This window comes from Mus pahari, chromosome 2, assembly GCF_900095145.1.
Source record: "Mus pahari chromosome 2, PAHARI_EIJ_v1.1, whole genome shotgun sequence".
Lineage (NCBI taxonomy): Eukaryota > Metazoa > Chordata > Mammalia > Rodentia > Muridae > Mus > Mus pahari.
This window is the reverse complement of record NC_034591.1, coordinates 73,853,755-73,873,576: the sequence shown is the minus strand read 5'-3', so window position 1 is coordinate 73,873,576 and position 19,822 is coordinate 73,853,755. Positions and strand designations below refer to the sequence as shown.

Genomic DNA, 19,822 nt, shown 5'->3' with positions numbered 1-19,822 from the left:
AGCAGGCCTAAACAACGTGAGTGACTGATGCTAAACAATGACAGGCCATGATTGGAGGTGGGCGAGAGTGTCACTTTCCACCATGTGGTAGGGTTCCTTTTGACTCAGAGTCACCCTGGGCTCCAACCTGGTGGACCTCCTGCCTTCAAAGCTCTGGCTTCCTTCTGCTGTGGGCTACAAGAAACTAAGATGCCTTACGTCCTGGGCAGCATCCCATTCTGCAAGGAACTTCAACACGGCATCCCAACAACTGCGAAACCATCTATGTATGAGTCTAGGGATCTAAAGAGGCCCTGAAGGAGCTGTAAGCTGACATGAGTCATGAGACATCACGCACAGGGGCCATGGTCAAGGCTTACTCAAAGCTGCCAGTACTCCCGAGAGTCCCGAGGCCCTTCTGGTTGCCTGGCCTTACTCCATCTCTGGCCACCTCAGGCGACCTCTATTCTTCTCCCTGCCCTAGGGCCTTTGCACATCTTGTTCTCTTTACTGGAATACCATTCTGCCTCCCCTCCCTGTTTGTCTGAACAACTCATTCATTCTTCATGCACTCATTCAACAAAAATCCTAAGGGCCTGTCCTGTGGACCAGGCACGGTGCTGGATTCCAGGAACCAGCCTATGGACCAGGCAGCTCAGGAAAGTCCCTGTTCTCACAGGGTGTGTGTTCTGGGGAGGAGGCAGATAGAGATATCTAACTACACCAATGAATGAGAGTACAGTGAGTGGGGGAGTGATTAGAGACAGGCCATGGGGGTCAGGGAAGGCCTTCACTCACAGTGTGTTGAGAGGAACCAGTAGACAAACCACTTGGGCACACAGGGAAAGAATTCGAGGGTATACAAGAGGCAGGAAAGCTTAGAGGAACAAAAGTTATGGTGTGGATATGTGTGGAGGGGAATAAGGAGCTTCCCTCCTTCTGCAGAGGTCAGTAAGATTCAAATGTACCTTCAGGACGCCTGCTCCCCCACCCTTGGCAACATGCATGACCCCATCACCACCTGGCTCTTTGTCTGGCTCTCCTATTCAGTTCCAGCAGCCACGAAGAGACGGGTACCCCACTATCACAGCCCTATGATTTATGCTCCAAGCTAAGAAGGAAAACAGGCAAGGACCCTGCTGAGACTGGCAGGGATCCCTAATTCAATGGGTACTGTCACATCGGGAGTGTCAAGTGCTTCTGGATGTCAGAGGTAGTGCTGGCTTCATCAGAAATCAATAGCAAATCTCAAACCTCTTGGTTGACAGCTCTAGTGGGAGGAGGGAGAGAAAGCACTCACTTCTCTCGTTGCACAGAGGTACCCTAGAAGTGTTGACTATATGTAGATGAACAGGGGTGCCTGGGTACAAACACTGTGTGTGAAACAAAGTATACGGTCACAGAGTGGAGAAAGTCATGCACAGTAGAGTTGGCTGGGATGTGCAGTTCTAGCTGTTAACAGAGAAGAGACAAGCAGGGAGGGAGGAAACCTTGGGTCTAGTCAGAGGGTCAGTGGTTGCATGTGGGCGAGCAAGGGGTCTGAGGAGGCAGTGCATTTGCAAAGCTGTCTTTGGTTACTTGCCATGTGGAGCAAAATGTGACTCACCATCCTTGCCTGCTCCTAGAGCCAAAAGTACCATGTCCATTTAACCAGGTCAGCAGGAGCCCCACTACCTAGCTGCCTTCCCCCTTGCCCCTCTTAACCTTTGGAGGATGATGGGAAATATCAGAGAACACCCACACTTGCTTATTTATTCTGGACACTCTAAAGAAGCTTCAGGAAGGGGAGATGAACACTGACTTACAGATTAGAGTTGGTTCTGTTATCTCCTTCAAACAGGAGTTTCTGAAGCATGCAGCCTTGAACAGCTGCCAGAACCCCACAGGGACCACCCTGCAGAGAAAGACACATGTCACTACAGTGAAAATGGCCCCAAGAAGCTTTCCAATTCACCTGCCAGCCTCTAGCCCTGGTCATAGGGGGCCTTCGGCAAGGTGACCTCTCTATATGTAGACTCCCAGGCCTCCCCCTGTTCCAAGGAAGAGGTCGGTTTTAGCTGCTTCCTCATGCGATGAATGTGACTATTTACAAAGGCAGGTGTGAAGCTAGAGACATGACCATGGCTTTTCTGTCACTCATACGACTCCTGCCAATGTCCAAGAGCAATAGGTCAGTGTTGCCCTTGAAGGTGTAGTAAAAGAGAAGCTGAGGCTGCCACACCGCAGAGGGAGGCGGGATCTGATAGTATCAGGGTCCTTTCTCCAACAGCAGAGGCGGGGAAAACTCCACGCCCGAGGAATGTGCCAATGGAGCGGTCCTGCAGCCTTTGACCACAGACTGGGAACATCTTCAGGCTGTTCTTGAAACTATCCTGTGGAGTATATCCAGGGCAGGTACAGAGCTTCCCACACCTACCTCTGGCTCTGTAACATCCACTGCTCGCTCTTCCGACACCTGCTTTGCACACGATGCCCTGGCATTTCTTATAGCACTGAACTCCCCGCTCCCATGCTCTGGCCTCCATTTTTGAAAGTGACCCTCTCCAGCTCTACCTTTGAACCCCCCAGTTCCTCCCAAGGTCAGGCCTATGAAGCCTCCAAGTATGCTCAAGGCCACCTTCTGCTCCCTCGTGGTGACATCCCAGTGTCACAGGAAGTGAGTTTGACTAGAATGTCCCCAGCCAGAATCAGAATGACTCTTCTCGCTCTAGCAGCCCCGTTTTAATTGCCTGTACCCTGTGGTAGGCCAGGTTACCACCCCACTGGTGCTCTCAGAGGTCACCATATGAATCCTGTCCCCACTTTGTGCAAGACAACCCAGAAGAAAGGTCCCTGGAGACCTCGAGAGCAACCTGCCTTGTTCTGCACAATGCCGTATTTTAACGAGGCAATATCATTGAAGGAAAAGTTCTGAAGTTTCCATTCTTCACTGAAGCAGCAAAAGGTAGAGCCGAACAGAAGTGTCTTTATCTCCTGGGAGGGAAAAGCATTTTATTGGCTGTTTATAAAAATGAACAATAACAAGACTTGCAGCATGGGCTCAGCAGGAGTTGGTCTCGGGTTCTAGGAGGAAGTGCATTTTCTGGCAGTGGTCTCTATTTTGCAAGCCCATTCTTCTCATATTTGAGGAAGACAAACTTGACCTTAAGGGTCTTACCTCTGGAACATCTATAAGCCACACCAGCCCATGCTAACATGGGCCAAGAGTTTCCTTACACAGAACTTGAAATATAAAACTTTGGCTTCACCAGGGATCTTCAGATCCTTCATCGGAAAGACTGTAAGTTTCCAACCTGGCCTCACATTAAAATTATCTCTAGGGACACTTAAAAATAATCCTGATGAGTAGGCCACGGGCCAGGTCAATCAATCAATCCACATTCCTGGGTATGAGAGCCGGGTAGCCACAGGTTTGTTTGGTTTTTGTTGTTGTTACTTTGAGAGAGAGAGAGAGAGAGAGAGAGAGAGAGAGAGAGAGAGAGAGAGAGAGAGAAGAATGGAAGCCATGGCTTTCTGCCTTATCAGATTATCAGATTTTAAACTGTCCCAAATGATTCAACTTCGCTACAACGTTTCAGAGCCACAGCTCTGGCACAAAGTTGGCAAACTATAGTCCATAAACTAAATCTAGCACCTACCTGGTTTTGTAAATAAAATTTTATTAGCACACAACAATGGGCATTGTTTATATTTGTCTCTGGCTACTTCTACATCACAACAGATATGAGTAATTGCAACACAGACCACAGCCCTGAGTAAAGTCAAAAGCATGTTATCTAGCTTTCTGGGGGGCGGGGGGAGAATTCTCTCTAGGATGCCACTGTAAGTGATCTCCCTTTAAATCTTACAGAAAACTCTGCCACCCACAGAGCATCCTATCACCTCCCAAGGCTTGTCTCCATCCCTCCAGTTCTCCAGCATTTGTAGCTTTCAGAGGATATTGGTTGTGGTTCATGTCTACTAACCAAAGTACCTCTCTCCAGAGCTTTGCAGTACCAATGCTGCACGCTGACAGGCCTCCACTCTCTGACACTCCGTGATGGTCTATGGTTTTCAGTTGAAGTTTTATAATGGGGGAGGGAGATACTCTGAAGCCTTAGGAAGGCACTAGGACCCAGCAAGCTGATCTGAAGCCCCTCCCTGGGTCAGGCTCCCCCTGTGAACCTGAATCACTGTTTACTACAATCAACTCTTTCATCTCTTCCTTTAGTACAAGGGATCTCTATGACAGCAACATTTGTCTACATGTTGCCATCAAATGTGGCTCCCAGCACGTTGGAAAAATGAATTCATCCATCAGGGCTCAGTTCCCTTCCTGTGCCAAGTGCATCCATGAATTGCTAAGGGTGCATTGCCAACAGCCTGAAAACTACAGACTCGGTCTTTTGGGTGGACTCTGTTGCTATCCTCTTAGTCATAGGGACAGTGTTGGGACACCAGTGTGTTTAACAACAATGCAGAAGCTGAAGTCCCATCCTCTCCCATCTGTGAAACCCAGTCCCTTTGATTGGTTTGGGACATCTTGCTGGGCAGTCTCTGGATGCCTCCAAGGGCTGAGCACCAAGTGGCAGTGCCTTGTGCAGAGAACCACAGCTGCGGGTATGGATGGTTAGAGCATGGGTGGCCGGCTCTGGGCTCTCTTTTATATGCCTGGTCCTCTGTAGCTTCAAACGCTGGCCAGAGAGCATAGGGGACAAATAAACTCTAAAAACATCTTTACATCATGAGCTACGTGCTAAGTAGGCACAGGTCAATGGAATGAGGAGAAGCCGGCTGTGTTTCTAGGAGCTTCTAGATTTTCTTCTGGGTCCTGGCTGAGCTGTGGGACAGCAGGCACAACACTCCATCTTGCAGTGGCCTCTAGCCAAAGGAGGGGCAAGTCACACTAGCAATTGAGGGTCCTGAGGAACATGGGACCTCTGCCAAGGGGGTCATAAGGCAGGAAACCTGTGTCCTGCAGCCATAGGTCCATCCAGGAGGCCATACATTCAAACCTGGGCATGCTGAAGGACTGCCACCCCTCCTGTCCGAGCTCTGCAGCTGCCCAGAGCCTACTGCATGGCATCAGTGTAGGCACACAGCCAGTCTCACAGGATAACTACCTCATTAATGTCCCACTGCTGCAGTTGGGACAGCTCTGGGCCATCAGAGAGCAGGGTCCTACAGCATCTAGAATAGGAAAACCTGGCCCCAGCCTCACCCCTTTGTCACAAGGAGGCAGGAGAATAGCCAGGACTAAAACGGTCTTCCCTACTCTAAGATCAGGTTCCTTATACATCACATCAAAGTTCCCACTTCCACGGTGACCAGGAGATTACAAGGGAGGCAAAGGCATCAAAGTTATGCTGTCAGCATCAGGTGTGCGTACCGTGCTCTCCCCGAGCCTCAGCATCGACACCTACCTTAGCCAGTGAGAGGTCAATCGGCTTTGACACAGTCTGAAGCTTGAGCATTGACAGAGGTGGAGACAAGACAATGTCTTCCTTTATCAGCTCATCCTCAACATCCTCTGAAAGAAAACAAGGCCATGGCGTGTCTCAAGGGAAATGCAACAGGACCAACTTAGACCACCAACACATGGAAGAGTTTGGAGAAACCTAATTAAGTGCCTCAGCCTGGACATCAACCTCTATGTCAGGCCTCAGGACTCCCCAACCAGGAAAGATAGCAAAGAGAGGCTCGCTCGCTCCTGGACACCACCACCCCTTCACTGTGCCACAGGTGGACAGAGTGAATCAAACCCAGCCAGGCCCAGCGCTGACACATTCTTTAAAACGGTGGGCATGAGGCACAAGTCTGTTGCCACAGGGACACATGACAAGAGGTCAGCATAGGAGGAGTCAGGTTTGTGTAAAAACAATAGGAAATTCTTACAATCATCACTATTATTTATTGAACACTTGATTGTGCCACCCAACTCCAACTTGGCCTTTTGAGAGTTTGATTACTCCTACTCCCACTTACAAGGGCACAAGGCCTAGGCAGTGATATAACTGCCCCACGCTGGGCAGGGAGAAAGTGGCAGGATGCCAGCCAAGCTGACTGCAAGCCAACTGATACCCCAACCCACCTGGACCTCCACCCAGAAGGGACCTCAGGACACCTCTTGGGTATGTCCTTGCACAGCTGGGATGACTGAGGCTGAAAGTGAGCCCTGGCGGAGTCTGCAGCGGTGGCAGCAGCAACCTGTGACACCTCAGCTAGCAAGACCCTCCAGCCTGCCCCCATTCTGTGAAACATACACTAGAAAGGAGAAGGCCCCTGGGGCAATCAGGCTGGCGAAGCTGAGTACAGACTCCCCAGACAAAGTGCCAGGGTGGGCCTGGCACTGGGGGGAGGGCACAGAGGGAGGGCTACCTCCTCAGTGCCCAGGACAGCTGCCTACTTGTAATCTCACTCCACGACCTCTTACCCCATCGGGGAGAGCCAGCCACCACACAGGGAAAACTCATCCACTGAACAAAAAGATAAAGACATGAAAGTGGGGGTATGGACCGTTAGAAAGGGCTTCAGCGGGGGGGGGGGGGGGTGCAGGGGATGAGAGACAGCAAGCGGGGTAAAAGTGACTAAAATCTGCTCTGTACATGTATGAAACTGTCAACGGATATTTTACTAAGGCTGAACTTTAAGTAAGAAGCTAGATTTAAATGAGACCATTCTTAGTTTGAATCTCTGGAAACGTTACCCTGTGACCATAGCCTTACAAAAATAACCAGAAATGGAAACCAGATGTTCACGCAGCAATGTGAATGGATTTTAGAGACATGGTGCTGCGTAGGGAAAGGAAGAAATCAAATGAGATGGCAAATAAAGACACATGCATACCAAGCAATGCCCCGGACTGTGCAGGAACAGATGCAGCGCATGCCTAAGATAGTGGGGGCTGAAGGGAAATAAGGGCAGAAAGGAAGAAGAACATGCTGACAGGCAGACTTTGTAAAGATACGCGGTGAGAGCAGAGATGTGTGGCTAATCCCACAACAGGCATCAGAGGCCCGAGTCTACCGGGCAGAGCAACCTAAGTGATGCTACCAGCCCTCAAGGGCTCCCTGCAATGCTTGGGTTAGCCAGGGTGGGGGGTTCGGGGGGTACAAAGGAGAGTATTTAAGCTCATTTGGAGAACTTTGTTTGTTATATTGGGTGGGGGTTGGGGAGGGATCCGAGTCTAGGATAGAGGATAGGTGTCTAGGAAGCAGGATCCCATAACACATAGGGCGTGGGGGTGAGCTGAAGAACAGGCAGCCTCCCTTGGCTTCTGCAGAGAGGACCTGGCCCAGCACAGGGAGCTGGTTCAGGACCACATAGCAGGCCTCAGGGCCAGATGTGGCAAGACCGCAGGGCCAGATGTGGCAAGACCGCCATGCAAGGGAAAAACAAAACACTGGGGAATGACATGCTGGCCAAGACACCAAACTGTCTGCAAATGCCAGTGGTTTGAGAATGCTATTTTTAAGGCCACTTATGAATGTTGGGTTGAACAGAAGCTAGGGGTTTGTTTTCCCATTTCATAGACCCTTTGAAGGGGAAGGAGATAGGAGGGGGCAAGGGGTAACGTGGGTGGGGAGAGAGAGAGGGAGAGGGAGAGGGAGAGGGGGGAGGGGAAGGGGGAGGGGGAGGGGGGAGAGAGAGAAGAAGGAGGAGGAGGAGGAGGAGGAGGAGGAGTCACATTTCCCTTGAAGTGGGATCCAAAGAGAGCAAGAGGCACAGTGCTGACGTTTTGAGATAGGGTTGCCCTGACTTTGAACTCACTTTGTAACCCAGGTTGGCCTTGAACTCATGGTAATCCTCTTGCCTAGACTTCCAAGAAGGTGGAATTACAGGTCTGCATCACCAGGCTCTATTAAACATCCATAGCTAATATACTAAAGATGGGATGGGTTTGGGATGCAATGGAATGGGACAGTGTGGGACAGAGAGGCCCAGAATGGATGGAGGTACCATTCTGTTCTCCAAGAGATCCCAGCCCAGATAAAGAAATGCAGCACCTCAAACACAATGGTGAATACAGTGGAGGAGGAGCCTGGGCGGAGCTTCTGCAGCAGAGTCAGGGAAGCAGCCTGTTAAGATGGTATATGCGCATGTCTTGAAATACTCTGAGGGCTGACTAGGGACAAAGGAACCTCACCACTCTGCCCTGCCTCTCTCAAGAGTTCATCAGGCCCTTTCTGGGGTTCCTATGTTGAAATCTGTCCTATGCCAAGTCTACACAGCCCAATGCATAGCCCCAATCTTCAGCAGCTCCTGGTACCCAGTGATTTAGTCCAAACCTTGGCACAGCACTCAGAATCCTCTCTGCCTGTCTGTTCCAGCCCCGTTTTGACAGCCACTTCCCTCAGGCCCTGCTCCTCTCTCACTCTCATACTGCCTCAACTTGTGCAGTTCCTTCGCATCTTCCTTGGATGAGACCACGCCCGTCCTTCAAAGTCTAACCTAAATGCCTTCCAGAGCCCGCCACAGAACTCTCTCCTGTATCCCTTGAAGTTCACACATTTCTCTCCTTTGTCCCATCCAGTTCAGCCCTCCAAGAATAAAAGATGTCCTCCACTCAGCAAAGCCTCTCCTATGCCTGCAGGGGGCTTCAAAGGCTCCTGCCCTAGACTGGAAGGCTACAGAAGGGCCTGCGGATCCTCTCCCTGAATGCGCTGCCTCTTCTCCACCCCACATCCCCTGCCCTCAAGCTCTCTCTGCGCTTCTCTTCCCATCCTTTACTTCCTTCTCCTTGCCTGAATCATCATCCAAGCCAGCAGCAGAGAGGGTCCCATCCTTCCAGAAAGCATGTGCATATACTTCAAATGGCTTCTGGGAACTGCTAAAAAGCCTTCCTTCCGAGGGGTTCTGAAGGCCAGGCACCGTGCTGCTTTATCTGCAAACATGAGTCACTTTCATCAAAAAAAGCTTCAAGAGCTGCACAGGCCAGAGGCTTTGGATGTCAGGATTTCTTGACTCCATCCTTCAATCTGCACAGCCATGGACAGAAGCCTGCCCTTCCTGGGCAGCGCCACATCACCTCCACCAGCCGTTCCTGGTGATTTCTGAGGCTCTGGGACCTCTGAAGTGTGTTGTGTAGCATAAACAAGCCTGCCTCCATGATCAGAGCCTGCCCTGCACTTTCAGCTAGATCAAAGCTCAGTGGGCTGCGCGCCCAGCACAGGCACTTCTAAGAGTGCTGCTCTCCTCCTACAGCTTACAAAGAAATGCTTTAAAGGGAGAAAGAAGAGAAGCAAGTGAATAGCTTCAATGTGCCAAACAAAGGCAAACAGGTAAAGGGGCTGGCTTCCTGGAGGAGAGCTGACTCGAGAGTACTCAGGTCTGCCCTCTCAGGCCCAACCCGGCCCTGTCAGCCTCCACTCGAGAGACTACCAGACTCTGCCTTCAAGGATTGCAGACAGAAAGAAACTGCTTCAAAGCTAAAGTGGAAATAAATGTTCTGTGTTGCTCTCGGTGCAGTGGCACAGGTACAGTCAACTGTGTGAGAGGCACGGTTCAGAGCGAGGAAGCCGAGTCCCTCACCCTGCTTTGTGCATTTTGTGTCTCAATCATGCTTGTAAACCTTTTATACGGACATGCCACCCCAAGCAAAGCTACCTCATATTTTGACCTGGAACTATCATCCAGAAACATTCTAAATGGTCCCAAAGAGCTCCTGCGCACAGCTGTACAGTGCAGATCCAGGGACAAGCAACCTAGTTTCCATTGGCTGGGCTGGTTTGGGCAAACAATATATTCTTTGTTCGGTTGGATATCTGACTTGGTTTGGGAGATGGGGTCTAACCATATGGTCCAGGCTGCCTTCGAACTTTGGATCCTCCTGCAATAGTCTCCCGAGTGCTGGGGTTACAAGCATGTGACTCCATCCACCAATATAACACACATATATATATATATGGGTTTTGTATGTTTGCTTGTTGTGTTTTTGTTTTATTTTTCAAGACAGGGTTTCTCTGTATAGCCCTGGCTATCCTGGAACTCACTCTATAGACCAGGCTGGCCTTGAACTCAGAGATCTGTCTGCCTTTGCTTCCAGGATTAAAGGTATATTCCACCACCACCCAGCTTCCAATCCCTCTTTTAAAAACTAGCTAGAAAAGAAAGGCAGGCAGTAGATGGAGACAAGGACTAGAGCAGCACACAGAGACAGCGCACAGAGGGAGGAGCCTCACCTACCTAGCTGCAGGGCATCTGGCTCACCACCCGTCCTGTCAGACACCAGCTGATTTTTCCTGAAAGAAAAAGAAAAATGTGAGTGTAGAAGAGGAGCCTGCCAGAGGAACTCAAAGTGTACAGAAGACCCCAAGGACCCGGGGCCCTGGGGCCCAGAGAGTGCCTTGAGTAGGCTGCATGACAGCAGAGCTCACTGATGTCGCTGGGACACACTGTGGGGTCAGGCAAAGGTCAGGCCTTATCATCCGTGTTTCTGCCACATTTCTCATGGATTCAAAGTCAGGTTCCTTTCTTCCTTCCTTCCTCCCTTCCTTCCTCCCTTCCTTTTTTCTCTCCCAGCTTCCATGTTAAAAAAAAAAAAATGTATGGCCATTTAAACAAGATTTCTGGGGTGTTTCAATGTGGATCTGACTTGTTATCCATGTGTGTGAATTCAGAGCCTTCTAGAAAGGCTCCACCCATGTAGTAGCTCTGCACAGGTTTGTTTTCCTCCATCACGCTTCAATCTGAACTGAAGGACACAGAACACATTGAAAGCAACACACTTACATCATCCTCCAAAACCTCATTTGCTATATTGAAAATGACAGTTCTTTTGAACATGGCATTGAAATATATTTTCCTCCACCGCCTTTGCACGGTAAGATATGACTGCAGCAACAATCATAGTCTCTCCTTGGGGCCCTCCATTGAACTGGCTTCCTCCTGAAGATGTATGAAGGGTGTGTATGAAGACCGTGTGAGACACACGGTTCTCAGAGTCTGTGCCTGTGCTCCGTGGGACTCTCATCTTCTCTGTGGCTCCAGAGTTCTGACACACTCCCTGCCAAGCAGGTTACTCCTGTGTCCATCCCATCCAAACCCAAAGAATCTCTGAGCCCTGTGCCCAACACTTCACAGGGGCTTGTGGGACACAGTGGCAGGATGCTCCGGGAAGCTGAGAAGAGGGGTCTGGATGCAGAGCACCCCACCTCAACCATGAGGCAAAAGCAAGCTGCATCAACAAAAACCTCCCTCAGGCTCTCCCCAGCTCATCTGCCCCACAGCAAAGGTTGAGGACGGGGTACTTTGATGAAAAAGACAAGGAACCCAGGAACAGGCGAGGAGCACGAGGCCCAGGCACTTGCCCACGACGGTTTCTGTGGTCCTTGTGAAGCATTTCGGGTAGGGATAGCAAGGCCATCCCGCAAGCACGCCAAAGCCACCAGGGCCCTCTTCAACCTACTTGTCTCAGCAGCCTCTTAATACTATCCCAATAACTGGAGTGGCCCGTCCTCAGTCCCCACATCTTCCCATGGCATGTACAGACAATGTGATACTGCACCCACTGCACAGCTACTTAAAGGTCCCTGCTACCCCCTCATCACCAACATCCACAACAATCCCATGTTTACCAAAACAACCGCAGCAGCATTAACAACAAGGTCCTCTCTGGCTCTCTGGGTTATCTCAGGCACTAGACTATGTGATTTGAAAACCTCAAAGGCTTTCTGTCTCTCAAAACTACTTTTTGAAGGAGTTATTTCCCTCAGTGTCAAGAGAGGTTCAGCAGTTTTCCATGGCTTGCACTAAGCAAGAGGCAGCACAGGAATCGAACTCAAACCACTACTCCAAAGCTAATGGCAGTAGCCATCTCACCTAACTTCCTTATAAAATATAAACCCGGTCTCCGAAGACTGCTCTGCAAGGCTCTTCGTGGCCTGTCACCTGCCCAGGGGCATCTGCAGCTAAGCCATCACACTCCACCTGCACAGCCCTGTGCTGAGAACTTCAGGAGAAGCCACTTTACCCTGAACACCGACAGATTCCCATTGCCCTGAAGCCAAACTGCAGTGTTCCGTGCCCCCCCCCCACACACACACACACGCCTAAAGCATGTATTCACATCCCAGCACAAATGAAGTACTCTCTATCAGGTCTGTCTCCTGGGCAACAAAAGGGCAAGATGGTGTGGCTGGCTTGGCCACAAAGATATCCACATTCTAACTGCCAGAACCTGAAGCCGTTATCTTACAACAAAAATCAGCATGTGGAAGATCTGAGATGGGAGGACGACCCTGGGTCTGGAGGTAGAAACAGTGCACGTGTCACAAATCAAGGGAGATCTAATCCAGGAGATCTGGTGGTGAACACTGACAGTGGGCAGACACACTTTGCAGGGGGAAGAGTGCAGAGGAAGAGCTACCCATGCCAGCTCCTTGGCCTTGGGCTGGTGAAGCTGATTTTGGACCTCAGCCTTCAGAACTGAGATGTTACCTTCATGTTGCTCAGCCACAGAGTGGGAGACTTACTGTGGCACCAAGGAGGGAAACAGGACCATAGCATCCTCTTGGCTCACTGAGTACTGGGTGTCCAGCACTAGCCGGTGCTCCTCGGAGGATGTTAAATGATGCAATAGTCCTCACAGAAACTCATTGATTTACCCAAGCATGCACAACTTAGAACTGCCAACACAGGGACTCGAACCCTGGCCACTGGTTTCAAACACTCCATTCCGTTCACTCCTTTAATTTGCACGTGCTGCCCTTGGCAGAAATTTCTATGGAATGCTAGAGATGATAGGCCACGGTCTCAAATGTGCCTGGTAGCTCCTGAGAGGGTGGGGACGGTATGTACCCTGGGCCAGGAACAGCAGGGCCTCTCCCAGTCATGGGACTTCCACCCGGAGAGCTATCCATCAGCCGAAGGAGAGGCTTAGAACCTTTGTGCCCGTGTCCCATAGATCTCCTCACCAAAGGAGGCCTCAAGTGTGCTCACATGTGGAGAATGTGCTATTGTTCCTTTCAAGTGTCCTTTGTGGCATAAGCGCTGTGGAGTTTAAAAGGTCAGCTTAAAAGAGTGTTCTTGCCTTTGAGTGAGAACTACTAAAATGACAAAGACAAAACAATAAATCAAGTCTTCAAAATGCTTTCTCCAAGGGCCACTGTACAGATAACTCAGAGGCGAGCATCAAGGGCCAATGACAGGCACGAATTTTGTCATACCCAGATGACCTTCACCCCATTTCTGTGCCTTATCCACAAGGCAAGCAGAGCCAGGGTCCTGTGTTCAGGAGTCCAGGACCAGGACTCAGTCCCTGAATAACTGAATCCTTGTGTGGAAAGAAAGAGCCACTGAGAGGTTGGCCAAAGGTGTCCTGTGGAAATCCCCAAACGACCCAGGCTGCGTCCAAGACTGTAGGTCCCTCCCCACAACCTGACAGCAAGGCCTACTGCTAAAGACAACCCCCACACAACTCACTGAACAGAGAGGTCAAGATGGTGCCTACACTGAGCCCTCGCCCCCATGTCCTAGTGTCTTTGGTATGGGAAGGTACTCTGCCCGCTACCAAACGCTAACCCAGCCAAAAAACCTTTGACCTACAACTTGTCCTGTTTGCAAAATATGCGAGGGCAATGGTGGCACAAAGCAGGGGGAGTAGCCAACCAGTGTCTGATTTGGCTTAAGGTCCACTCCATGAGATGGAACCCTTACCCAAAACACTGCTTGGGTGACCAAGACCTCTAGATAGCCCGGAGACCTAGGGGAAAGTCAAATACAGTACTATTGGTAAAAAACAAACAAACAAACAAACAAAACACAACACACGGGCGGTGGTGGCGCACGCCTTTAATCCCAGCACTTGGGAGGCAGAGGCAGGCNGATTTCTGAGTTNGAGGCCAGCCTGGTCTACANAGTGAGTTCCAGGACAGCGAGGGCTATACAGAGAAACCCTGTCTCGAAAACACACACACAAAAAAAACAAAACAAAACAAAACAAAACAAAACAAAACAAAACAAAACAATAAAATGACTCCTGCTGCTGCTGTACTCATAGATCGGAGCCTTATTCAGTCATCATCAGACGGTTCCTCCAACAGCAGATGGGAACAAATGCACAGCTAGCATCATGCAGAGAGTTCTTGAAACACACAGCTCTAAATGGGACGTCTCCCCCAAACTCGTCTCCTCAGAGCTCAGAGAACCCAGTGGAAGAGAGGCAGGAGGAGTGTAGGAGCCAGAGGGGATGGAGGGCACCAGAGGGGATGGAGGACACCAGAGGGGATGGAGGGCACCAGAGGGGATGGAGGACACCAGAGGGGATGGAGGGCACCAGGAGAACAGGGCCCTTTAGATCAACTGATCAAAGCTCACAGAGACTGAAGCAGGGACACGGGGCCTGCTGGGTCTGCGGCAGGTCCACTGTGTATTACAGCTCAGTTCAGTACTTTTATGGACTTCTGAGCATGTGAGTGAGTCTGATCCTACACCCTCTCTCGGGGCTCTTTCCCTCTGTTGGTTTGCATTGTCCAACTGCAGTATTATAGCTTCGTAATATCTTACTATAGTTTATGTATTGTGCTTTTGTTATTATCTCTTAGGACCCTGTTCTCTTCTAATGAGAGACAGAAAAGAAGTGGCTCCGGATGGGATGGGAGGCGAGGAGGAACTGGGAGGGGCAGGGGGAAGGGAAACTGTAATCAGGATATACTGTATGAGAAAAGAAGCTAGTTTTAATAAAAGGATGGAAAAAGAAAGAGGTGTCTCATTCTCCTGTGCCCACCACTGAACACTTGGCCAGCTTCGTTACAGGTTTCATAAAAGGCTACAGATAATACTATTGGATTAATGTCAACTTCCCAGAGGGGGAAAACAGCCCTGTGAATGGGAAGAAAATGTTCTTGACCTTAGGAAATTTGAGCTGAATTTCATGACACTGACTTTACTCTCAGTAAAACAGTGTGTAAACACAAATATGTACATTAGTAAGAAAAAAGGCACACAGAGCTTAGCAACTGCTGGATGTAGGTGACAGAGACACAGGTGGTCATTTACCATGCTTTCGGTTGTACTGCAAGTTTGGACTTCTTTTTTTTTTTTTTTTGGTCAGCCTGAGCAGCAGATGGGAGCCAATGAGGAGTCTGAGGAGCTATTAATGGACAGTACCAGCTGTGACTCAGTCCAGAAAGAGAAGATGAGAGGTCGCTGGAGAGAAAAGTACTGGAGTTCAGTGTCCCCTGAAAAGGAGTGGCCGGAGGGAAGAGAGAACAGAATGCAGGAAAATACTTTAAAAAGGAAGTTGCTAAGAATTTCCAGGCTCAACAAGACGTGTAAACATCAACTCACATCTAGGTGTGTTGTGCTGAGATGGTCAGAATGCCAGAGAACAAGAAAGTCCTTAGAGAAAAGCTAGATTGCCTAGCGACAACCTGAACAAAAGACTTCTCAATAAAGGCGGGAAGACACCTTCAGAGTGATTAGAGAAAAACAACCACTGAATGGGAATTTTCATTATCATTAAAAATTATCATTAAAGATAAGCCAAAGACAGTCCCAGGCAAAAACAACTAGTTGATTCTCACAGACCTTCACTGAGTAAATGACTGAGGGCCTGTTTCAGGAAAAAAGAAAAGAGAACTGTGGTAAGAGACTGGAAAAAAGCAATAAAAGAAGTAATGACCACACCCACGGGGAACAGTAAAGACAGAGACACAGGGAAAGTGGTCGCCAGGCTAAATCTCCCTGCTGACAAGTAGACTGACCAGTCTTGAGCTGCCAAGCCAATCACAATAAAGATGTAGGAGTAGCTACGGAGAGTGGAATAACCTGTATGTAATCTTCAAACCAAAGGGGGAGCGTCGGGGAATTCCAACAGACATGCCACCAGAAAGCAGCCAGCGGCTTCTTGGTTAGTTTAGGTTAAACATCTGACTCTGCAGGAGTAGTCCTAGGCCAAAGAACTGAAGGCAGGAACTGGACAAAACACGAACAGGAATGTCCACACAGCATTACAGTAGCCCTAGGGCGGAAGTTACCTAAATGCCTATCAGTAACGACTTGGAGAAACAGTGGAACACTAATCTACCACATAAAGGAATGGGTTCTGAACATGCCACAGTGCCACTGACCCTCAAAGAAATCAGGCACCAAAGGTCACACATACCACACAAACCCATTTGTGTGAAATATCACACCTTGCCAGATACCCAGAGCTAAGAGGTCAGGAGACTGAGAGGTACCGCCTAAGGAACGAATAAGGGATCTTGCATGAAGAAAGTGTTTTAGAACTACAGGGGTGAAGATTACATGACTGCATTAAATGTTTACAACGGTCAAAGACAAGAAGAAAATAAGGAAAATGTAGTATAACAAAAATATAAAGTAACAAGACAAAGAAAAGCTATTATGTCCGTGACTGAGGAATGCAAGTTGATTAAACCTGCAGTGAAAAGTCTGACACAGGCTGGAGAGATGGCTCCAGAAGGGAGCTCCAGAATAAGAACATTGGCTCCTCGACCTGAGGGTTCAAGTCCCAGCACCCACACGGTGGCCCAAAACCATCCATCACTCCAGTTCCAGGGGATCCAGCGCCCTCTGCTGACCTCTGCGGTCTCTGAATGCACATGATACACAGACAAATACATGTGAGCAAAACACCCCATACACAGAAAATGAAGATAAGGGGCTGGAGAGATGGCTCAGCGGTTAAGCACTGACTGTTCTTCCAAAGGTCGTGAGTTCGATTCCCAGCAACCACATGGTGGCTCACAACCATCTGTAATGAGATCTGATGCCCTCTTCTGGTGCATCTGAAGACAGCTACAGTGTACTTACATATAATAATAAATAAATAAATCTTTAAAAAAAAAGAAAATGAAGATAAATTAATCTTCAAAAAGAGACAGTCAGACAGACTGCATTATTACCTGTAAGTTCTTTCAAAAGAAATGCAAAAGCTTAACAGCAAAACATGGGAAACACGCATGTATACTAGCAGTTCTAAAGCTCATGAGACATGTTATCAGAGGAATGGACTTTGGAATTAAATATTATTAGCGATAAACCTACTTGTTACAGAATTTAAAAGGGGAAATGCACCCACCATGAATCTCTGTACTCCTAACAACCCTCCCAAAGCACAGGAACAAGTCCGTGACAGAACAAAGGGGGAAGGTTACCTGTGAGCACAGTAGGGGTGAAGGTTACCTGTGAGCACAGTAGGGAGTTTTAGCACACCTCTCAGCAAACAATACCTCAAACAGGGAAAAAAAAAACAACTAAGAATATTTAAAGGTCAAAATAATATGCGTGATTTAACACAGCCAACTATTAAACAATATATATATATATATATATATATATATATATATATATATATATAATATATATCCTTGGCACGTCCATACGGCTTTAATTACAAAAGCTGCACACAAGCAAGCTGCAATTTTCAAAATATTCCAAGCTATATTTCTGACTGCAAAGAATTTTTTTTCTTAGAAATCCAATAATAAAGATAGCTCCTCTACAGTCCTCCAAAAAAAGACATTAGTAATGCTAAAGAAATGATAGTAGACGTTAGAACTATTTCAAACTGGCTACACAGAAAACTCAGCTCTGGGAAGCTGTTACATGGTTAACAGCGGGGAGTGAGTGTCCTAAGGAACCTGTTATTGTGGAAATTTTACAGCAAAGAGCCAAGTCCTGAAAAATCAGGAAAGTACAAGACTCACGGAAAGTAAAAGTGGTTCAGCAATCCCCAAAGCTGGTTTCCTGAGGAGACTACCGGAGGTGCCCCCTTGGGGGTCCTCCATCTGCTAGCCTGATTCATCATAACTGACAAGTTAGAAAGGACAGTACTAAGAGGGCAAGAGAGGGGTTAAAACATTTCAAACAGAATGTCTTCAGAGAGAAGCGGATAACCAAGGTCAAAACAAGGTATTTGAAAACTAGCAAACCACACTGGACAATTCTTCTAGAATGATCTCAAATTTAGGCCGGTGAGATGGCATGGTAGGTAAAGGTACTTGACATACTAACCTGGTGATTGGAGCTCAGGCCCACTTAAAGCTAGAAGGAAAGAGCCCATTCCACACTGCTGGCCTCTGGAGCTCTGCACGCACACACACACACACACACACACACAAAACAATATTTAATTTAAGAAGAATAAAATCAAAAAATTGCCTCAAGCCGGAACAGGAAATCTGAAGCTATACTCGCACCAGGCAGGATGGGTCGTGCCTGTGGCCCCAGCATGCACACACACAGGGACTGGAGACCAGAGAAGCCCTCAAGCCAGAATTCAAGCGCAGCCTGAGCACCGTGCGTGCGTGCGTGCGTGCGTGCGTGCGTGCGTGCGTGCATGGTTCTTGCCGATTTGTGCCACCAGATCCAATAGAACTCTCCCCAGTTTCCACTCTGAATGTGGCCTTTCTAATCTGGGACCCCACTTGGGTAGGAGTTTCAGGAGAGCACCCTGAATCTCTGCAGCAACAGTTTTCTTATTGATAAAAACAACCTTCCCTCAAAGAAGGCTGCATAAACTAAGTGAGTGACAGGAACACACATGCACACACACACACAGCAGCTGCTTTGTACTAGCTGAGACGGTGGCAAAGGATGGTGCAAATACAACAACCTCCAGGAAACTCACACTTGCCCACGTGAGTGTGAGTTATGAAACACTGGCAACTGCACTGGCCATGAGTTTCAAGGAAAGGATGACCCCTCAAAGACGCAAGACTTTAACAGTAGAAAATTTAATGATGTAATTCACACCAACTTATGAGAGATTTCAAATACGAAATAACTGATGCTGAAAAGGTGCCTGATGAAAACAAATACCCACAGACATTCCTAAAGAAGGGACAGGCTCAAGGGACAGAATGGCTTTTTGAATGCTGTGCAACACTCCCTGCCTTAGGAGCATGTCTACATCCACATGACGAAGTGTCCCACTCAAGGTGCACCAGAGGCATGCAACAAGGGCAGGGATGCTGTCCTTGAGAGCCAGACAGGAATCTGGCAGAGTCGTCAGGACTGCACACACCAAACAAGACTGACATTGCTGGCTGCAGAGCTAATCAAGTCTCGCACCACCCCCATTTTACCTGCGGTGTCTCTGAGATTGCTCTAAGGATGCTAACATATGGTGCTCCTGGCTTCAGCCCTTCAGACACATCCTACCCCAGACCCCTCAGGAGCAGCTGCATGCTGCTCTTTTCCTTCGTTCCCAGCAGAGCCATGCTCTTAAAGGCTGCTCTGTGGAGAAGCCGCTGCCCGGTGTGTCCCGTCCTCAGACCTGCTGATACGAAAGGCTTTTAAAACCCTCTGGGCTCTCCACAGCAAAGGCTCCTTTGCTTCCTTCTTTCACCTCGCTGTTCCCCATTTCTCTGGCTTCCTATGCAGTCATGGATGAAGTCCCTATGGGAAGGTGGAGGTGCGGTGCTGAGGTTGGATGCAAACCACGCTGGGAAGCCACCTGTTGGGGTTGCTAACAAGCTCATGAGAGGACGGAACCTCCCGCCCATCTCACCACTGGGGGCCAGGGTGACGAATGGGAGGTGTCTAAGCCTCTGGAGGGGCTTCCTCTGCCTCCCTCCACCACCAGATGATCAGCAGACGTTTTTAAAATTAAGCCACAGAGAACATGAGGTCTCGGGAAGGACTTCGGGTTATCCAGAAGTCATTGTGTGCTTTAACCATCACAATGTGTAGCTCGGGGACTTCAACAAGCCTCCACTTCACACGCTACTTGCCAGTTCCCCAAATGGCAACCTTCAGAATAGAATAAAAATTCTTTTCCTCCTCCTCCTCCTTCCCCTCTTCTGTCGTGGTCTTCTTCTTCTTCTTCTTCTTCTTCTTCTTCTTCTTCTTCTTCTTCTTCTTCTTCTTCTTCTTCTTCTTCTTCTTCTTCTTCTTC

At 48.8% G+C, this 19,822-nt stretch overlaps 1 protein-coding gene across 2 annotated transcripts in view; it reads right to left on the bottom strand.

The window, feature by feature from the left end:
• Window positions 1-19,822, bottom strand: part of Mindy4 (MINDY lysine 48 deubiquitinase 4) — a 103,650-nt gene that overhangs the window by 46,975 nt on the left and 36,853 nt on the right. For both annotated transcript variants that reach the window (XM_021190936.1, XM_029535588.1), the window contains 4 exons: window positions 10,144-10,199; window positions 5,382-5,488; window positions 2,836-2,952; window positions 1,785-1,873 (listed from right to left, as the gene is read on the bottom strand). In XM_021190936.1, the coding sequence (XP_021046595.1) occupies window positions 1,785-1,873; window positions 2,836-2,952; window positions 5,382-5,488; window positions 10,144-10,199 (369 nt within the window). The remainder of the gene's footprint in view (window positions 1-1,784; window positions 1,874-2,835; window positions 2,953-5,381; window positions 5,489-10,143; window positions 10,200-19,822) is intronic.